Source organism: Rhipicephalus microplus, chromosome 5 (assembly GCF_043290135.1).
Source record: "Rhipicephalus microplus isolate Deutch F79 chromosome 5, USDA_Rmic, whole genome shotgun sequence".
In the NCBI taxonomy this organism is placed as follows: domain Eukaryota; kingdom Metazoa; phylum Arthropoda; class Arachnida; order Ixodida; family Ixodidae; genus Rhipicephalus; species Rhipicephalus microplus.
Genome location: NC_134704.1, coordinates 78,337,700 through 78,355,490, shown reverse-complemented (window position 1 = coordinate 78,355,490; position 17,791 = coordinate 78,337,700). Strand labels below are relative to the sequence as shown.

Genomic DNA, 17,791 nt, shown 5'->3' with positions numbered 1-17,791 from the left:
ATGTTCCAGTAGGAAACACCGGTCCATCACTGTGTGCTTTTGCACCTCCCCAGGTTTCTTTCCCGCACTACGTCGCGATGAACGCCAGCGTCAATGCTGCCGCCAGTGTAAGCACCAGCGCCCCCTGCTTCGCATCTGCACATGGTTCCCTTTAGCAGAAGATGGTGTAATTTTTTTCCCCAGAATATGCTTTTATAATGAATCCTGCATTAGTAAAAATATAATAGCATTATGCTTTTTACAACCTCTAACCACAACATGGCTATTTTGACTACTTGAGGTTCTTTAAGCTAAGTATAAACACATCAGCCCCTTGCATTTCTATCCAATGAAACGTAGCCGCAGCGGTAGGGTTTTGATCCCAAGACCTTCGGATCAGTAGTACCGCCTCATAAATACCCAGACCACCGAGGCAGGTACAAAAACTTTGAAGTACAGATTGAAGCAGATAGCTTTCGTGCCTTCACTGCTTGTTAGAAAAAACGAGGAAGGGAGGGGGCAACTATGGCAAATCGGCATGCAAAGTGAGAGACGAGTACAGACTAAATGCATTATGAAGTTATGAGTGAAAAAGGTAAGCTAGACTCAATGGCATGTTCATGAGAACAGAAGTATCCGACATCTTCATATGCAACATAACCCGTGCATAATGTGATAGAAGTAAATTTCTTATTAAACCAAATGAAAGAAAAGTACGATAAAAAAGATATCATAGTGCAGTCAGATACTGTATTGATCGAGCAATGCTTGTAAGCCATGCACGACCGTCAACGAAACTAATCTTAGATGATGACCACACGTGGTTATCAGCTGCATACTATATATACGCATTCCTTGTTTGAATAAACTTCTTTTGTTACTGGCTTCCACTCGTCACAGATCTGATACATGGTGTCAGAAGTGGGGTGCGTCGCTCCGCGGCGTAGATGAAATCGGCCCACAAGCTGCAAGCAGTAACCGGCCTATGCAATTAGAAGCCACGACGGCCCAGCAAAATTGAGCATTAGCAATGGAACTTCTCAAGGCACCAGAACCCTTGCTGCTATCCGGAAACACGGCAAAGAACTGGGAGAGATTCAAGCAGAAGTTTGAGCTGTTCTTGGAAGCGACATCACCAGCGAAGGAACCCAGGGCTCCAGCTGTCAAGACTGCACTCCTGCTGAGCTTTGCGGAAGATGAAGCACTCGATGTATTCAACAATTTCTATTTTTCTGAGAGTGAAAGCAAGCAAGTTTACGAGACGGTTGTGAAGAAGTTCGATGAATATTGCAAAGAGCAGCAAAATGAGGTTTTTGAGAGATATCTGTTCCGCATTAGGTCACAAGCAGAAGGTGAACCCTTTGAGCATTTTCTACATGACCTCAAGAGACAGGCACGCAGCTGCAACTTCGATTCCTCGACAGAATCTTTGATAAGGGACCAGATAGTCTTCGGCACAAACAACGCCAAGCTGCGCGAAAAAATGCTCAAGGAGAAGGACTTGACGCTCGACAAAGCAGGGCAAATATGTCGAGCTGCGGAAGTATCCGCCCAACAGAATGAAGCTTGGTCCCATGCATACAAGCAGATAGACGTGGTTAAAAAATCGCAACAGCACCTTTGTGCCAAATGCAGTCGCTCTCACACGCGTGCTAGGTGTCCAGCCTTTGGAAAAACTTGCTTCGTGTGTAAAGGAAGAAATCACTTCGCTAGGTGCTGCACGAAACGTCAAGTAGACGAGGTTAACAAAGAAAGCGATGACTTCAGCGTTTTGGATGTAAAAATTTGCAACGTCAACAGCAGGGAAGATTGGACAGTCAAAACGCAGGTTGCGGGTGAAAAGGTGGTGCTTAAGGTTGACACAGGCTCTCGGGCAAATCTAATGCCTTACTCTATCTGCCGAAGGTGCAAGGGGGACCTGAAGCTTTACCCAAGCTGAGCCGTACTTCGGTCCTACAGCGGAGGTGTTATCAAACATGTCGGCGTGGCAACACTGCAAGTTGAGAGGAATGATCGGTCCTGTAGCATCCCCTTTTTCGTTGTGAAAAAGAGAAGCCTCGCTATTCTGGGATTAGCCGCAAGTGAAACTCTGGGTCTGGTGTTGCGCAACGTAAACATGGTCAGAAAAAATGGCACCAGTGACATTGTCAAAGAATACCCGGATTTATTTCAGGGAACTGGCTGCTTGCATCAACAGTACCACATGGTTTTGAGCAAGGATTCAGCACCAGTAGTAATGCCAGCGCGGCACGTACCATTGGCACTGTGAGGACCACTACGAGATGAGCTCGACCGAATGGAAAGAGGCGGTATCATAGAGAAGGTCAATGCGCCAACAGACTGGGTGAGCCCTCTAGTAATCGTAAGAAAGAAAAACCGAAAGCTGCGTTTATGTATGGATCCTAGGAACATCAATGAGTGTCTAAAGCGAGAACATTATCAAATGCCAAAGCGAGAAGATATTAAGGCTGACTTAGCAGGGGCCAAATATTTCTCACGCCTTGATGCAAACTCCGGCTTTCACCAAATCCCTTTAGACAATGCAACGTCCAATATCTGCACGTTCAGCACCCCGTTCGGGCGCTACCGTTTTCTCAGGCTCCCATTCGGTACAGCTTCCGCTCCAGAAGTTTTCCAGAAGGCGATGAGCGAAATCTTCGACCGCGCAGCAGGAGTGCACGTGTATATTGACGATGTCCTAATATATGGAACTACTAAAGATGGACACGATGCGCGCCTCCGTCATGCTTTGCAATTAGCCAGACAGGCTGGTTTGACGTTCAATGCTGATAAATGCAAGTTCGGGCTGACTGAAATTCATTTCTTGGGTGACGTCATATCTAAAGAGGGAATAAAATCAAACCCTTTGTTGAGCGCATCACTGGGCGATTTACCTCACCCGGTCGACAAGGCAGCCGGATGCTAGGCGTGGCTAATTTGGCAACTTCATACCCAACCTGGCCGATAAGACGAACCTGCTGCGCAGCCTTTTAAAGAAACACACCATTTTTGAATGGACAAAGAACCATGCGCGTGAGTGGGCAGTTATTTGCGAGAATCTTATCAAACCACCACTGCTCGCCATCTTTGACGCGTCTAGAGAAACTGAAATATCTGCAGATGCTTCGAAATGCGGGCTAGGAGCAGCTCTTCTACAGCATTACGGTGACACTTGGCGGCCAGTTGCCTATGCATCTCGCGCTATGAGCGATGCAGAACAAAGATATTCTCAGATCGAAAAAGAGGCGATGGCAATTACCTATGGATGTGAAAAGTTTCACCAGTTTGTTTACGGACGCAAGATTGTGATTGAAACTGACCATCGTCCGTTGATTGCCATTGCTACAAAACCTATTGGTGACATGCCTCCACGACTTCAGCGTTTCTTTCTGCGTTTGTTCACCTATGACTTTGATCTTTACTTCGTGCCAGGCAAGCAGCTGCTCCTGGCGGACATGCTGTCCAGGGCGTCACCAAGTGCCGCAGGAGACGTTGGATTCAACGAGGACATGGAAGTCCACGCAACGAGAATCGTGTCCGAGTTGGTAAGCAAAAAGACCATGGATCGCCTAGCAAAGGAAACTGCAGTTGATCCCGAGTTTCGAGCTGTTATCGACTACTAAAAGCTGAGCACCATTTTTGCTAGATATGACATCCCAGTAGAAGTTTGCAGCGATAATGGTCCTCAGTTCTCATCCTATGAATTTACACGTTTTGCCTCCAGATACGACTTCCAGCGTGTGACATCTAGTCCCGGATTCCCTCAGTCCTACCGCCTCACTGAGAAAGGCGTTCAAATTGTCAAACGAATCATGAAGAAGACTGCAGAAACAAAACAGGACTTCTGGCTTGGGCTGTTGAGCTATCGTTCGTCACCCCTCGAAGATGGTCGTTCCCCTGGTGAACTCCTCCAAGGCAGACGGCTACGCACGAGACTTCCAGACTTCAGCCACCACTCAAGCATTCCCATGACTAAGCACAAACAGTCCGATGATCGGGGCAGATGCTTGCCAGCGCTCAAGAAAAGCGAAGTTGTACGCGTAAAAGACAAGGCATGGACCAGAAAGGGGCAAGTGCTAAAACGAGTCACACCGAGATCTTACGAGGTGGCCACGGAGGACGGCAGAAGGTTTCGATGTAACCGGCGCCACCTACTGAGGACAGGTGAGCAGTATCGGGAAGATTTTAAAAGTGAGTCCTCATCGAGCGATGAACGTGATGGCCTCGACGAGCCAGGACCTCGGCATGAGCACAGTGACGAACATCGAAGACCCGGTAACAGATCATCCGAGCAGCCGCCCGCACAAGTTTCAGTTTCTCAGCAAGGCGTACTTCCTCCCCTACGCAGGTCTGCTCGGGAGACACGACCACCGGATCGACTACGCTATGATAGTAACTTTAATCAAGTTACTTAAGTTGTTTTGTTTTCCCGCGGGAAGATGTATCGATCGAGCAATGCTTGTAAGCCATGCCCATGCATGCACCACCGTCAACGAAACTAATCTTAGATAATGACCACACGTGGTTATGGTTATCATGCTGCATACCATATATACGCATTCCTTGTTTGAATAAACTTCTTTTGTTACTGGCTTCCACCAGTCGCAGATTTGATACAGATGCAGCAATTAGTATGTCTCTGACAATAAACTGTGCAATTCTGCCACCCGAACGGCAGAAAAAAATTCCATTAGGTAAATCTCGTAGTTAATTTCAACTGTTTATCTCCTCAACTTCAATGGCAAACAGCGCACATAAGTCAAATCTCGTTTTTGAAGAGCGCACATCATAGGGTCACATTTTCCAATGACTTAATATGAATAGAATTGTTTGCCAGAACTTTTCTTTAATAATATGAAAAAATCACTATGCTACATTGCATCATTTATTTACTAAAAACAAAAGTGCTGTGTTTAGAATCGGAATGCATTAAACAATTATCAAACGAATTGCATGATAACTGCTCTACCTGATGCTTGCTACAGACATGCCACTTTCCCCTTGTTTTCATTTCGTGGCAAATACAACCAGATTAATTCTTACATGATAGCAACTCTAATATGTTTGTCACGGCAGGTTCGGAAAAACTTCAAATGCAGTTATATTATGCCCAATAAACTGACACTTCCAGGTTGTTAACAGAGTAATCATAAGTTAAAACGTACAATAGTGTTTGTACAAAGTTATGGGGGCCATTATCAAGACCACCATAACTCCACAGCTGGCTTGAAGTGGCTACCATACTCGCTGTGAGAACACACACCCAGTTTGTTCCCTGGCTTGTTCTGCCCGTCTTTGACCTCTTCATGTTACTCCTATTTTTCCTGGCACGCACACACATTCCTCACAAACATTTTTACGTGTTGTTAAACATGTAGCCTCAAGAAATGAGACATTCCTGTCCTGATCTATTCTGTTTCATCCCAATCATCATCACCCCCAATTCCCCTATCACAGTTATCAACCGTCGTAAGAAACCCTAGCAAACAAACCATATGGTCTTTCTGTCCCCCCATTTTAGAGTCACACTAGCAACGCATACGAGTAACCCCGGGCATGGGTACTCGCGGGAGTCTTTCACGGGAACCAAACCACATCTGAGCTCACTACTAAGCACTCGCCTCATCACTGTCGGGCAGGGGCTCTTCTACACTTTTGCAGGCCAATCCAGCCTCCAGCATAAACTCGTAGAGCGACACTCCATCGGGCAAGAAGAGGAGCACTTTGGCACGCGACTTCTTGGTAGGCCTCGTCTGAAATGAAAAGACGTAATTCTGTGACGAGATGGAAGACTGAAATGAAAGGGGCAGAATAAATGACAAATAATAATGTCGCACATCGTTTGCATTCAAAATAAATATGTCCGAACAGGGTAGCGCTAAGAAAATTCTGAAAAAGATAGACACTAATGTCCACTGAGGGGAAACACTGATTTTGCTGCTAGTGAAATACAACAACGCACAAGGACGCGAACACACCCATGTCAACGTGTTCTGGGTCTTTCTTGTGTCTATTGTCTTTACCAGCAGCAATATTTCATACAGTAAGCAGTAATATCTAGTACCATCTAGGCCTAGAAGCAGTTCTCAACTAAAGAGGGAGAAACTATTAGTTTGGAATAACAGAAATACAGTAGGACTTTTTTTGTCTTGTGCTGACCGATGAGTTAATAGAGAAAATTAAGTGAACGGCTGCAGTTTCTGGGTTTTGTGCTGGTGCTGGAAGCCCAGCACTTGTGCATCAGTGTAACACCCAAACATACAAATAATAATAATAATAATAATGATAATAATAATAATAATAATAATAATAATAATAATAATAATAATAATAATAAAATGATTGTGGCCAAGTAACACCTTTTGCAGCTCGCATAGCAGATTGAGGTTCACACACACAAAAAAAGACATAGGTTTGTAGCTTTGAGCTATGAACTGGTTGACAACAAATTTTGCCTTTGCTGAACTCAAGGTGGTGCTGCCATCAGTCAGTTTTTTTTTTTTTTGATCCTTCTTCTGGCATACAACACATTTTTATGTAGGCTGCTTGCTAGCTGCTTTCATTTCAGTTTCTATGAGGACTGCTTTTCAAGGCCACCTTTACTCGCATAGTAATCAACATTCAACTTAACAAAGCAAAGAATAAAAAAAATATGGGCTGCTGCCGCAAACACAAGTGACCTTCAGTAACACCCTTCGAGACTTGCCCCCACTTTCAGTTTTTACTTTTGTAAATTATTTAGGACAAATACAAATGAAAATATGAAACAAGAAAGCAAGAAATGAATAAAATAAGTATAGTGCCACGGCTTCAGAAATACTTGACAAATGCCGGATTGTTCATTGTTGTACCTTGAACCGACTATCGACTTAACTAAAATTTCATATTAGTACATTCTGGTGCTTTGCAATCTGCCCCCTACTGCCTTCACTAAGCAAACTGGTTTAGCACTTTTCATTGCACCTCTCCTGCTTGCACCTTTGTGCCAGCTGTACAAAATAAACGAAATGAAGAAAAAGAGTGATCGGTCACCCCCAACCCCACCCCCTTCTTTAGCTTTTGTATCACAGAGTTACAACAGTTCCCCACTACAATAACAGATCCCACATTTCCTTTCGCTTCCAGTCAGATATTTCCCTCAAGTGTCTCAGGCTCGACAAAGCCACTAAGTAGTCCCGACAGCAAGGAGACCAGGCCGCACCTTCACAACCATGGAACAGCTTTGTTCCACCATCATGTAGTGCACAGTGTCCAAAACTTTCAGTGGCCAGCCCCCGGTGGTAGAGAACTGCGAAGAAAAACATCATACAGCAGGACTCATTAGTAAACTCCTCCATAAATCATTCTTTGATTACCGAGCTTCCGATTTACCAAGTCCACGAGAGAAACTTGCTTGTTGGGTCTTATTCAACATGGAAACGTAAAAGACCAAACCACGAGTACAGGGGGCAACATCGACTTCTATGTGACAAAAATCGATGGTGCAAGGATGTTCTTTAATGTCACGTCAGGCAATGATCGTGAAAATTGCCTGCAGATGACAGATTTTATGTCAAATTATGTTGACTCATCTCATTAATCGTACAGAAACCAGATGCACATTTGCAGTAAGTACCAGAAACTTTGTTAAGTCAAAACTACACTTTGTTAAATAAAAAGAACACAGGTTTCAATGAAGCTAATGTTGGGAAATTAATGTAGCTCTTTAGGTCACAGATTCCTTCAAGTGAACCTCACTTTATCAAGATTTGACTGAACCAACAACAGCAATTGCCCCTCTGGTGGGATCAATCATATTACTGGATTAGACACACACACACATGCAAAAAAAAACAGAGAGAGAGGAAGAGAAAGAGAAAAAAGAAAACGATAAGAAGAAAGACTGCTTTAAACTCACCGGCCTCAACCCATAGAACTCCACTTCCAGACACAGCACAGGCACATCCTCAAACATCAGGTCAGTGAAAATGCAATCGGGGCTCACGTACTCAGATGTGCCGTAGTCAATGAACCGGACCTAAAAACAAATGTAGGTGACTAAAGAGAGCATGACATTTTTACATGACAGAGAGACCATAACAGTGACAACATGTGTGTCGGCTATAAATGCTAAAAACAAGCACATATACCACCATACATGGCTAGCATTTTATGAGTCACTTATCAATATTGTATACCGCATTTACTCCCTGATGAACGCACTCGCATAATAAATGCCCCCCCCCCCCCCCCAAATTCAGTTTCACACTTATTACTCAAACTCAATGACTAAAATGTCAGTGGTGAATAAGAGAACAAACCTCTATGCCTTTCTCCCCCGAATTCAGGATGACTGCCCGATAAAACAGCTTGTCCAGCGAGTAGCGTGCAATGCAGGCCTGCCCAATGCGCAGGGTGCGATGCAGTGGCTTCGGTCGATCGCAGTACGCCTCCTTCAGTTTCTCTTTTATAACCTTGTAGGTCTCAAGGTCTTCTGTAAATGGGGAAGGAGGGGCAGAGTAAACGCACAGGCATTTCATTGGTAGAAGAGGCCACGGTGCAAGAATACTTCAGGTGAGCGAACGCCGTGAAGAGAGCGCTTGACGAAGAGGGACCAATTATGTTCTCGTTTGCAGCATTCTGATAAGATGGCTCGCCAAACTGAGGACCGTGGCGGGCTGCAGGCGAATTACGCAAAGCACATCTGGAACGCGTGCGATGATTTCTAAATCTGAGAAAACTGGGTTATCACGCGATATCAACCGCGCGACATGCATTGGGCGATGCCGCGAAAGAGGGCGTGATGAGGGAGGAGGTTGCCGGCGCGGCAAGGGCGTTGTGGCAACGGTAAAAGAGCGCCGCTACTTTCCTACGTCACTGGGCTTTCCTACAACGATGAGGGGGAGGGAAGCCTGCACATAAACCAGGGCGAAGTTCGTAGCGCCATATCTCGGGCTTTTTGTAATGCAAAACATTATCAGACAGCGGATAGTCCCGGCGTTCACTCTCCTAAAGTATTCTTGCACCGTGGAAGAGGCCAACCCCTTCAGACGCCGTGTATATAATCGTACCATTCAATCTCGATGGTGCATCATACACAGTGTTACTTTAAATGACTCAAAACGCATTTTGCACATTCTTGAAGGCCTTCCGAGTGGACAACTAATGCTCGTTTAACGTAACCGTGCTGCACATTGCTGCAGAGAATTTCAGAACCCACGTCGAGAGCTTTTTTTTTTGCTAGAAACCGGTACAGTCAAAAAGCAAACTGATTTGTGGGGTTTAACGTCCCAAAACCACCATATGATTATGAGAGATGCCAAAAAGCAAACTGTGCATGCATTTTGGGCCTAATATTTGGTTCTTTTTATGCTACAACTGAAGCTTACAGACTACATAATTAAATGTTTAATTACATGCTAATTAACATTGATTACTGAAAGCCAGACAAAACAGCACATACCTTCATTTTCTTTCCATAAGTATAATACTGAGTGCCTTGGAATCGTGTCATGAGAATTGAACGCACTTCCACACAGTGCATCATTATTCGTGCCAGAAGAGGCTAAATATCAAAGTTGTGCACCAGAGGAGATTGGCCAAAAACAGCTTGTGGAAGAGCATAAGCTTGCAAGAAACAATTGATGGTATGTGCACTTAGGAGGAAAGGAAAATTGATTCAACTGAAGTTTTATGTTCAGTAACACTGAAAGTTGGAAAGTCGGCATAGGTTCACGATTAAAAAGGATGCAAGAACACCCAAGAACATCGTTGTATGTTCGTTTTGTCTCGTGTTCTTTCGTAGCTTTGAATCACTGGGAAGTGCCTTTAGGTTGATATTGGCCACATAATTTTCTTTGATGTGCCCCTTTGCATTTCGAGCATCAAAACTTAAACACTGTGGACAGATATCAAAACCATTCCCTCGTGCTTAGCAGCACAATACCATAATTGTTAAACCACATCAAGAGTGCTACACAAAATAGGCTTGACATCCAATATTTTGCATAAATAGACATAGCATATTTACAACTGTTGTAGGCTCGAAAAGAAAAGTCACAGTTTCACCGAGAAGGTGAAACAATGAATACGACAGCAACCAAATTAAATGTTATACAAGTAAATGTTAGAGGCTTGCTATTCTAGGAAATGGCGTCGCTGCAGCTAGCAAGGTAATCTGTCTATAGGGAAGACCCGCTCAAGTTTGCTTGCTGACGCCAGCGCTTGCCATTCCCCTGCTGTAAAAAGTGTACAATTGTGCAGCGTTACGACACCTCCACTTCCTTAGGTTCCCACGCATTTGTGAAGCTCGCGCTGCACGTGAAACACCTCTCCTTCCGTAATTTCACCTCGACAAAGGGGAGGAAATTACTGAGACATCTACAACGATAATAAAGGCCATGCAAACACGAAGGGGTCAACTCCATCAGTGCAATTCTGATGATTTCCCAACAGATTGTACGAAAAAAAGCTGAAATGAATCAAAGCAGTGCGCCAAAAAAAGTAAAACTTTCGATAAAAATGAACACGTTCATGAAGCATTGAACTACAGCTCCTTTAATCTATCAGGTTATAGGGACATATTAGCCTGTTTCTTAAAAGCACAATTTACCACAATACTTTTAGCTTCCATCTTTTGAGAACTGTTGAAAAATTGTGAAGAAACATGTTTATGGTGCTACTATTATTCGATACTATTGGGGACATAATGTTGAAGTTTTGTACACATGGGGTATTATGTGAGGTTATATATATTTTATATCCAGCACTGATGGAAGTGTGTGGTTGCCAAAAGCTTCAAGAATGGTATGTAGCACACATTTTGTGGGAAACTACAAAGATGACTCAAGCCAGCACCCATATTATTGATTCTTGAATTCACGCTCAGCAAAAATTTCGTTTCACGTATGCATAATTATCAAGTAAAGCAAGAATAGAAGGGTAGTAATCAAATTTGACACTTTCCCACCACCATATTTGAAAATATGTAGCACATAAAACTAGAAAAGCAAGAGATGCACTAGAAAAAACTAGGATAAAAACTAGAAAGATGCGCTGTTACATATGGTGAAATGAACCACTAGCCCAGCAAGCAACCGTCCTTCACGTGTTAAGGGTAAGATTGGAACATGTTTAGTAACAAGTACATTTGTCTATGTCTTCTTTTATTGCAGTGTGGTCGCAATTTTGGGTTGATACTGACTACTGAATTGAGACATGCATGCGTACAAACAAGCGCATTACTCTTTGGATACCTTTCATTGAAAGTAATATTGATTCAATCATCGAAGCACGCAAATAAATAACTTCTCATGCGTAGCTATCTCCGTGCAGTTCTTATATGAAATATTTATGAGGACACCAGATGGTCACAATTGCTAGTTTTTTTTTAAATGAGGCATTTGGCCATCGCACACTGACCTTTCACCAAATTGCTGCCACGAAAAAAATCTTAAGTTGCAGTGATCTTCTTGTACGCAGACCCAGAAGCGTATACATCCTAACGCGCGACGCGAAACCCTCAGTTATACAGAGGATTGTTTTTGCATCATTAAGACGTCTGAAGTTGAAAACTTCAGACAACACCTGAATTCCGTGCGCCCAGCCCTACAAATCACAACCAAGAGTGAAAGCGACCACTGCCTGCCCTTTCTCGACTTCCAGGTGGCAAGAAAGCGCAACGGCCTGGAGTTCTCCGTTCATAGGAAGCCAACGCACACTGGCCGCTACCTTTAATTCGATTCTTCCCACCCCGCCTGCCACAAGGCCTCGGTTGTGACCAGGCTACTCGAGAGAGCCAGGAACTTATGGTCTAATGACACAGAGCGAAAGAAAGAAGAGGCCTGCGTAATTGCTGACCTCAGAAAAAACGGATACCCAAGAAACTACATTCGAGCCGCCACCCGCCGCGCAGAGCAACAGAAGATACAGAAACCCCAATCAACCTTAATTGGCAGCCCCCCAAAACGCGTACCGGTTCCATACGTTCACGGAACCAGCGAGATGTTGGCGCGGATCTTCGAGAAGGAAGGGGTTCGCATCGCGCACGTGCCTTTGTGTACGCTGGGCTGCCTCCTCCCCCGCCCGAAAAACCGGCCAACAATGAACGGGAGCCCGGTGTCATTTACAAAATTCCATGCGCCGAGTGCCCCGCGTCGTGTATCGGCAAAACGAAATACCTACAGGAACGGCTGAAGCAACACGCCAACGATGGGCGGAAGTTCTACAAAGAGCGCAGCACAGTCGCCGAACATGCTGAGACATTAGACCACCAGATAAATTTCGAAGCGATGGCCATCCTCGAAAGCGAGCCGAACTGGAGGAGGAGGTTGTTACTCGAGTCGTAGCACATACAGAGAACAGCCCATAACATAAACCGCTCTCTCAGAACCCTTCCCCCAGTGTACACACACGGACTGCGCTCCACGGCAAAACAAGAGAGAGAAAGGAGAGAAAGGTCATTAGCCACCCCTCGAGTGCTTTGAAGACGCTGCTGCTATGTAGCCTACTCAGTCACCCCTTAGGAAGGAACCAAGGCGATTCCGAAACGTCGGGTTTCTTCAAATTTTTTGGTTGGAGTCTATATCATCTCCCAACCCTAAAACGTAGGCAGAACGCGTGCAGCCTGCAAGCAAAGTAACGCGTTTTTCAGCCAGTTGGAAGGAGACAGCGGAGAGGCGAACACTCGAGTAATGAGTTTTCACCTAACATTCACCAGCAGCGCCCGGAACTGCAGCGCCCTCCACGGTGTGGGTCTCCTCTATGGTTACAACAGTAGCTTGTAATCAGAGCACAACAGGTACAAAAGCATGGTTTGCCTGCCAATTCCTCCTTAAGGTACAGCGGCAGGTGTTCGCAGGCAACTATGCCTTATAGCACAAAGCACCCATTTCCTGCTGGGCTGCCGAGTGGCAGCGCTTTTCTCTTGCCAATTCTGATGTTTTGCAAGATACTAGGCTTGACAGTGACATCCGCTTCCTGAACAATTGCTTGCAAGATAAATGAAGGCTCATCACACCTACAGCTACCGCCTCTACCACTACTCATGCCCGTTACCCGACACACAGCGATAAGAAAAACACCATGTTGGGCACAAATGCACAAACAATATCCTAGTCCCAACTTTCAAATTTTGTGCAATGGTGTCCAGAACCTCCAAAACAACTCAAAGCTTTCTATATCACACACTTTACAAAAACAAGGTTTGTAATGCCTTTACAGATGCTATTTACATACCATTGTTGAGTATCTGCACATAGACCACTGCATCTTCGTCAATGTGGGATGGCATAACCATCAGCTGTTTTTCCTTGGGGAAGGATCTAGGCCGCCACTGGAACTGTGGCTGATCATCGTGGATCACCATAAAATCTGTTTCCTCCTGTGTATCGTCGGTTGTGCATGAAGATGGAGACGAATCTGTTACGCTTTTATCGTCTCCTGCATCCTTGCCCTTTTCAAGGGGTGCAGCCTCCACCGCTGCACCATCCAACTGCGTAGCAACTGCTTCAGTATTGCATGATGATGGAGAACTGACAGCCAATTCATCAGAGCTTTTCGAAGCTGCTGCATCCGACTGTTCATTGCTTTCTTCAACTGCCGAAGCTGGTTTAGTGGATTCCCCTTCAACATTTGTAGAGGCCTTAGTGGTATTCTTTTCAGCACTTGTACAGGCCTTAGTGGATTTCTCTTCAACATTTGTTGAGGCTTTGAGAGAAACGTCTTCAACTTTCGTAGGGGACGGGGTCGAATCAGACGCTTCGCTGCTCCCAGATGAAGCTTCAGAAACCGTCTCCCAGGAATGAGAAAGCTCATCAGGTATACTTTCCACATTTATGGGCTGCTGTTCCGAGTCTTTACTCTGTGTAGGCGTAATGTCTTCTGCGACAGTCTCAGACACCACAGGTTCTTTCTGTGCGTCAGCATGGCCATTTCCAGCGGTCTCCGCCTCATTTGAAGGAGCAGCCTTCATGTCACCGGCAGCCTTTAATTTGCTTGAAGGAGCGGCTCCTGCCGATTTTGCAGCCGGCTCTGTGTTCAAGCGACTTTTCTTTTTGGAAATCTCTTTAGATATGAAGCCATAGCCCATCTCTTTCAGTGCCTCCCTCACACTGTTGTACTCCTTGCGCATAGGCTCCAAGGCGCCAGCTTCGTGCACTTCCTCCATCATGATGTCGACAGGAAGAGAGCCGTCCAGCTCCTCCCCAAGCTTCACCATGAAGTTCCTGTTAGGCCTGGACAGGAGGCAGGCAAATGCCTCTTCCGCAGTCTTGGACCAAGTCTTGCTGCCTCCCGCTGGAATCATGTCCGCCAGGTGGCACACATGCGCAAACGGCGGTGGCTGAGCCAGAGCCTCAGGCAGCGAGAAGCCTTCGTCCCTCGGCACGACGACCTGCCTGCCGCTGTCGACGAGAAACACTCGCAGTTGCTCCTGCTCCACAACTAAGACCTTGGCACGCATCCAGTGTTGACCAGAGCCTTTAGTTGCACACCACTGGCCGACCTCCCAATCCTCCTTGATTTCTTTCTTGTCGTTGCAAGCACTATGAAGACTGGAAGAAAGAGCTTTGAAATCCTTCTCCTCCTCCGTAAGTCGCACGTAGAAGCGCTGTGGAGACTCTGGGTACGTGACGTGCACCGGCACGTAGTCCTTCTTCGGGCGTTCCCCAGCCGCGAGTTCCTTGGGAGGCTCGGCCATGTGCATCTCGAGAGCAGCCAGCAGAGCCATTGCTGGCCTTTGGGTCGTGGAACTGTGGGATGGCTGCCGTGGCTTGCGTGACCGAAGCCGAGGAAGCATGTCTATGGGTGGAGGGGCTTGGCCTGACATCGTGGGGGCAGTCCGCTTCTTTCGCCTGCCACCCACCTTTGACTCGTCGTAAGTCTGAACAATGGAATGCTTCGGCCGGGCGATCAAATGCGCTTTCATGGTTGGCACGTCTTCCACAAGAGACCTGCACAGAGATAGGGCGTCAGATGCACTGCTGACATTTGTAACAAAACAGCACTTGATAACATTTGTGGAAAAAAGAAGAAAGACAAAGGAGAAAAAGAACAATTATACAATAATGTGAAACAAAATGTTAAAAATACAGATGCTACACAACTTGTAAGGTGTTTATAATATGAACACACAAACAGCATTTGAGAGCACTGCTGCAAAGCACATCGGTGACATAAAGGCAGCTCAGCATAGATGCGAAGTAACAGAGTGCGTAATGAAAGGAGAAAAAACACAAAGGTTTGCTATTATGCACAGGTATTCATCTGTGTGCATGTGTTGTGGAGGTGGAGACGGAAACATCAAACATGAAGTTTCCTCCCATCTGCTTGACCCCCCAACTATTTCAAGCATAATGTGATACACGACCTGTGAAAATATGGCTTGTGCATAAGAATAAAAAAAACTTGGAATACACATCAGTGCACAGTTGGATGAACCTTAGGATGGCCGTAGTATAAGAAAAATACCAAATAATAAAAATAACAATTGTTGGAATATAACATCCCAAAACCACCACATGATCATGAGAGACACCGTTAGTAGGAGGATCCAAAAATTTCGACCACCTGGTTTTCTTTACCATGCATCTAAATCTAAGCACACAAGCTTCAAGCACTTCTGTCTCCTTCGGAAATGCGGCCGTCGACCAAATAAGCATCAAATCCTTGCCTACAACAGCACTTGCAAGTCCAACGCAGAACTACGCTTTGATGTTTTTCTTAAAATTAAGATGACAAAAAAAACTGAGGCAAAATGAACACGCAGCCCATTATAATCCACTACTTTCCTGAAAAATGGGTCCAAGGGAGCTAAAAAATGGGTCCAAGGGAGCTATTCATGAACGTGACCATGAACATGCGAATTTCATTTGTGGAAGCAATTCATTCCAGCTATCCACCGATACGGCTTTTTACTTTTCCTTGGCACTCTACCGTATTCAAAAAAACTTCAAGTGCCCTTGGAGTTAAAATTATCCAGGTATTAGTGTACACTCACACCTCATTATAGCAAAGTTGCATCTTACACGAAAATAAGTTCAATATAACTGACAATTCGTTAAAAAAAGTTAATTTCCACCACTATAGCTATTGCAAGACTATTTTTAATTTACTTCATTATAACTGTAGTGAAGAGGAATGCCCACTACTGCAGCGACATCGACACGTTGGCGCGAGGCACGAGCTAAGACTGCCTGGTTGCTGCTGCGACGCTGCCCGTACATCCGGCTAGCTCTTGCTGCTTTTGTACTGACGCTGATACCGCTTGTGACCTTGCAATTACATTATATTTTGGTGGAGGTGCTGCGGTCTTCCCCAGTTCTGGGACTGCGTAGCCGAAAGCTGCCGTCCGTCATGCCTGACGACACTGTCTTCACACCCCCACCGGCTTCGCCACGCAGGAGCTGTCCCGGTGCCCAGCTCTTGTGAGAACCCGACATCTTCAGCGGCACCGACGAGAAAGACGTTGAGGATTGGCTGGAATCTTATGAACGAGCCAGCGCTACTAACAAATGGGACGATCCCACAAAGCTTGGTACCGTGATGTTTTATTTAACGGATGTTGCCAAGCTGTGGTACAGAAACCATAATATTTCGTTATATCCAGTTTTATTACGTTGAGTTTTATTGTACTTGGGAATCGGCACAAGTCATCCGGTTCACCGTGCAACTACAAGCAACATTGAAAAAAAGATAACGTAAACAAAATTGCTTACAGCGGTCCCGTGCTAGCTGCAAGGTTTTCTTTGACTAGTACAGCATTCACACACACGTCTGTGTCATCCTTGCCCGGAATGTAAAGTGACACTTTTGTGCGCTGGAATCCTTCGCTGTTTGCTGAAAGAGTAGAGGCAAAAAAAAAAAAAAAAAAGCAATTGACGGATGGCTGCGCGACTGACTGCCAATCGCAAAGGATCAGGCGGAAGGGTGATGCTTACCGTGAACTTTCATCAGCAGATGTTTGCTCAAGGTCAGTTGTGACAGCCTTTTTGTGACCTTCAAGAAAAAACATTATTTAGAACTCGACTCTTCCAAGAGAACAGAATCTGAAGCGCTTCTCTATCAAGGTTTGTGTGCCCAAACATGTTCTACACTAAATAGTTTCTTAGATACAGCGCACTGCTTTCTTTTTTTCTGGAAGTTGCCCATGGTGTACTGCAGCAACTCTATCTCACCATGTTACGTGATTCATAATTTACTGTCACAAATTTATTATTGCCAACAACCAGCTTTGTTTTAACATACAACTGCTATTCTAACTGCGGAAAGAAGAATACATTGAACAAAAACACACAGGAAGGCAAAGTGAAAAGAGTGGTTGAATAATCGCATAAAGAACTGCAAAACAGTACTTCAAACATTATATATATATTGCATATCATTGACAGATTTTGTGAGAGAATTGCACAAAAGTGTAAATGGCTGCAATCAGCAAGCCAAATCATATGCAGAGCCAGAGACTGCATGTGAGCACTAGTTTAAAATAAACTGTTATAGAGCTTATAAGTAAGATTATGCAACACGATTACATGGTCCATAACCTCAATATTTGTGGTCTTGCTAACAATTAAGAAATTGCATTTCAGATTACTGTAGTACTCTTGCACTACCTTGACCTACCGTAGTTACTCGAATCTAACGCTCACCTTTTTTCCGGTTAAGCAAGTTCATAAATCACATGCACCTTAGAATCGAGTACGAAAGAAAAATGAATACGGTCAATCTAGTGCCATCAGCATTTTCAAAATGGCCGCCTCCTACGTGCGTCGGCCATTTCTGCCTATGTGTTTCCTATGTGCGGCACTTCGTACGTGTACTGAGGAGTTCGTCATCT

The 17,791-nt window shown here is 44.9% G+C and overlaps 1 protein-coding gene across 2 annotated transcripts in view; it reads right to left on the bottom strand.

Moving 5' to 3' along the window:
* The window catches only part of qin (tudor domain-containing protein qin), a 134,682-nt gene that overhangs the window by 15,539 nt on the left and 101,352 nt on the right, over positions 1-17,791 (bottom strand). For both annotated transcript variants that reach the window (XM_075895705.1, XM_037425258.2), the window contains exons 24-30: positions 16,896-16,953; positions 16,674-16,794; positions 13,195-14,909; positions 8,280-8,452; positions 7,877-7,996; positions 7,181-7,267; positions 5,601-5,732 (exon numbers count right to left, since the gene is read on the bottom strand). In XM_075895705.1, the coding sequence (XP_075751820.1) occupies positions 5,601-5,732; positions 7,181-7,267; positions 7,877-7,996; positions 8,280-8,452; positions 13,195-14,909; positions 16,674-16,794; positions 16,896-16,953 (2,406 nt within the window). The remainder of the gene's footprint in view (positions 1-5,600; positions 5,733-7,180; positions 7,268-7,876; positions 7,997-8,279; positions 8,453-13,194; positions 14,910-16,673; positions 16,795-16,895; positions 16,954-17,791) is intronic.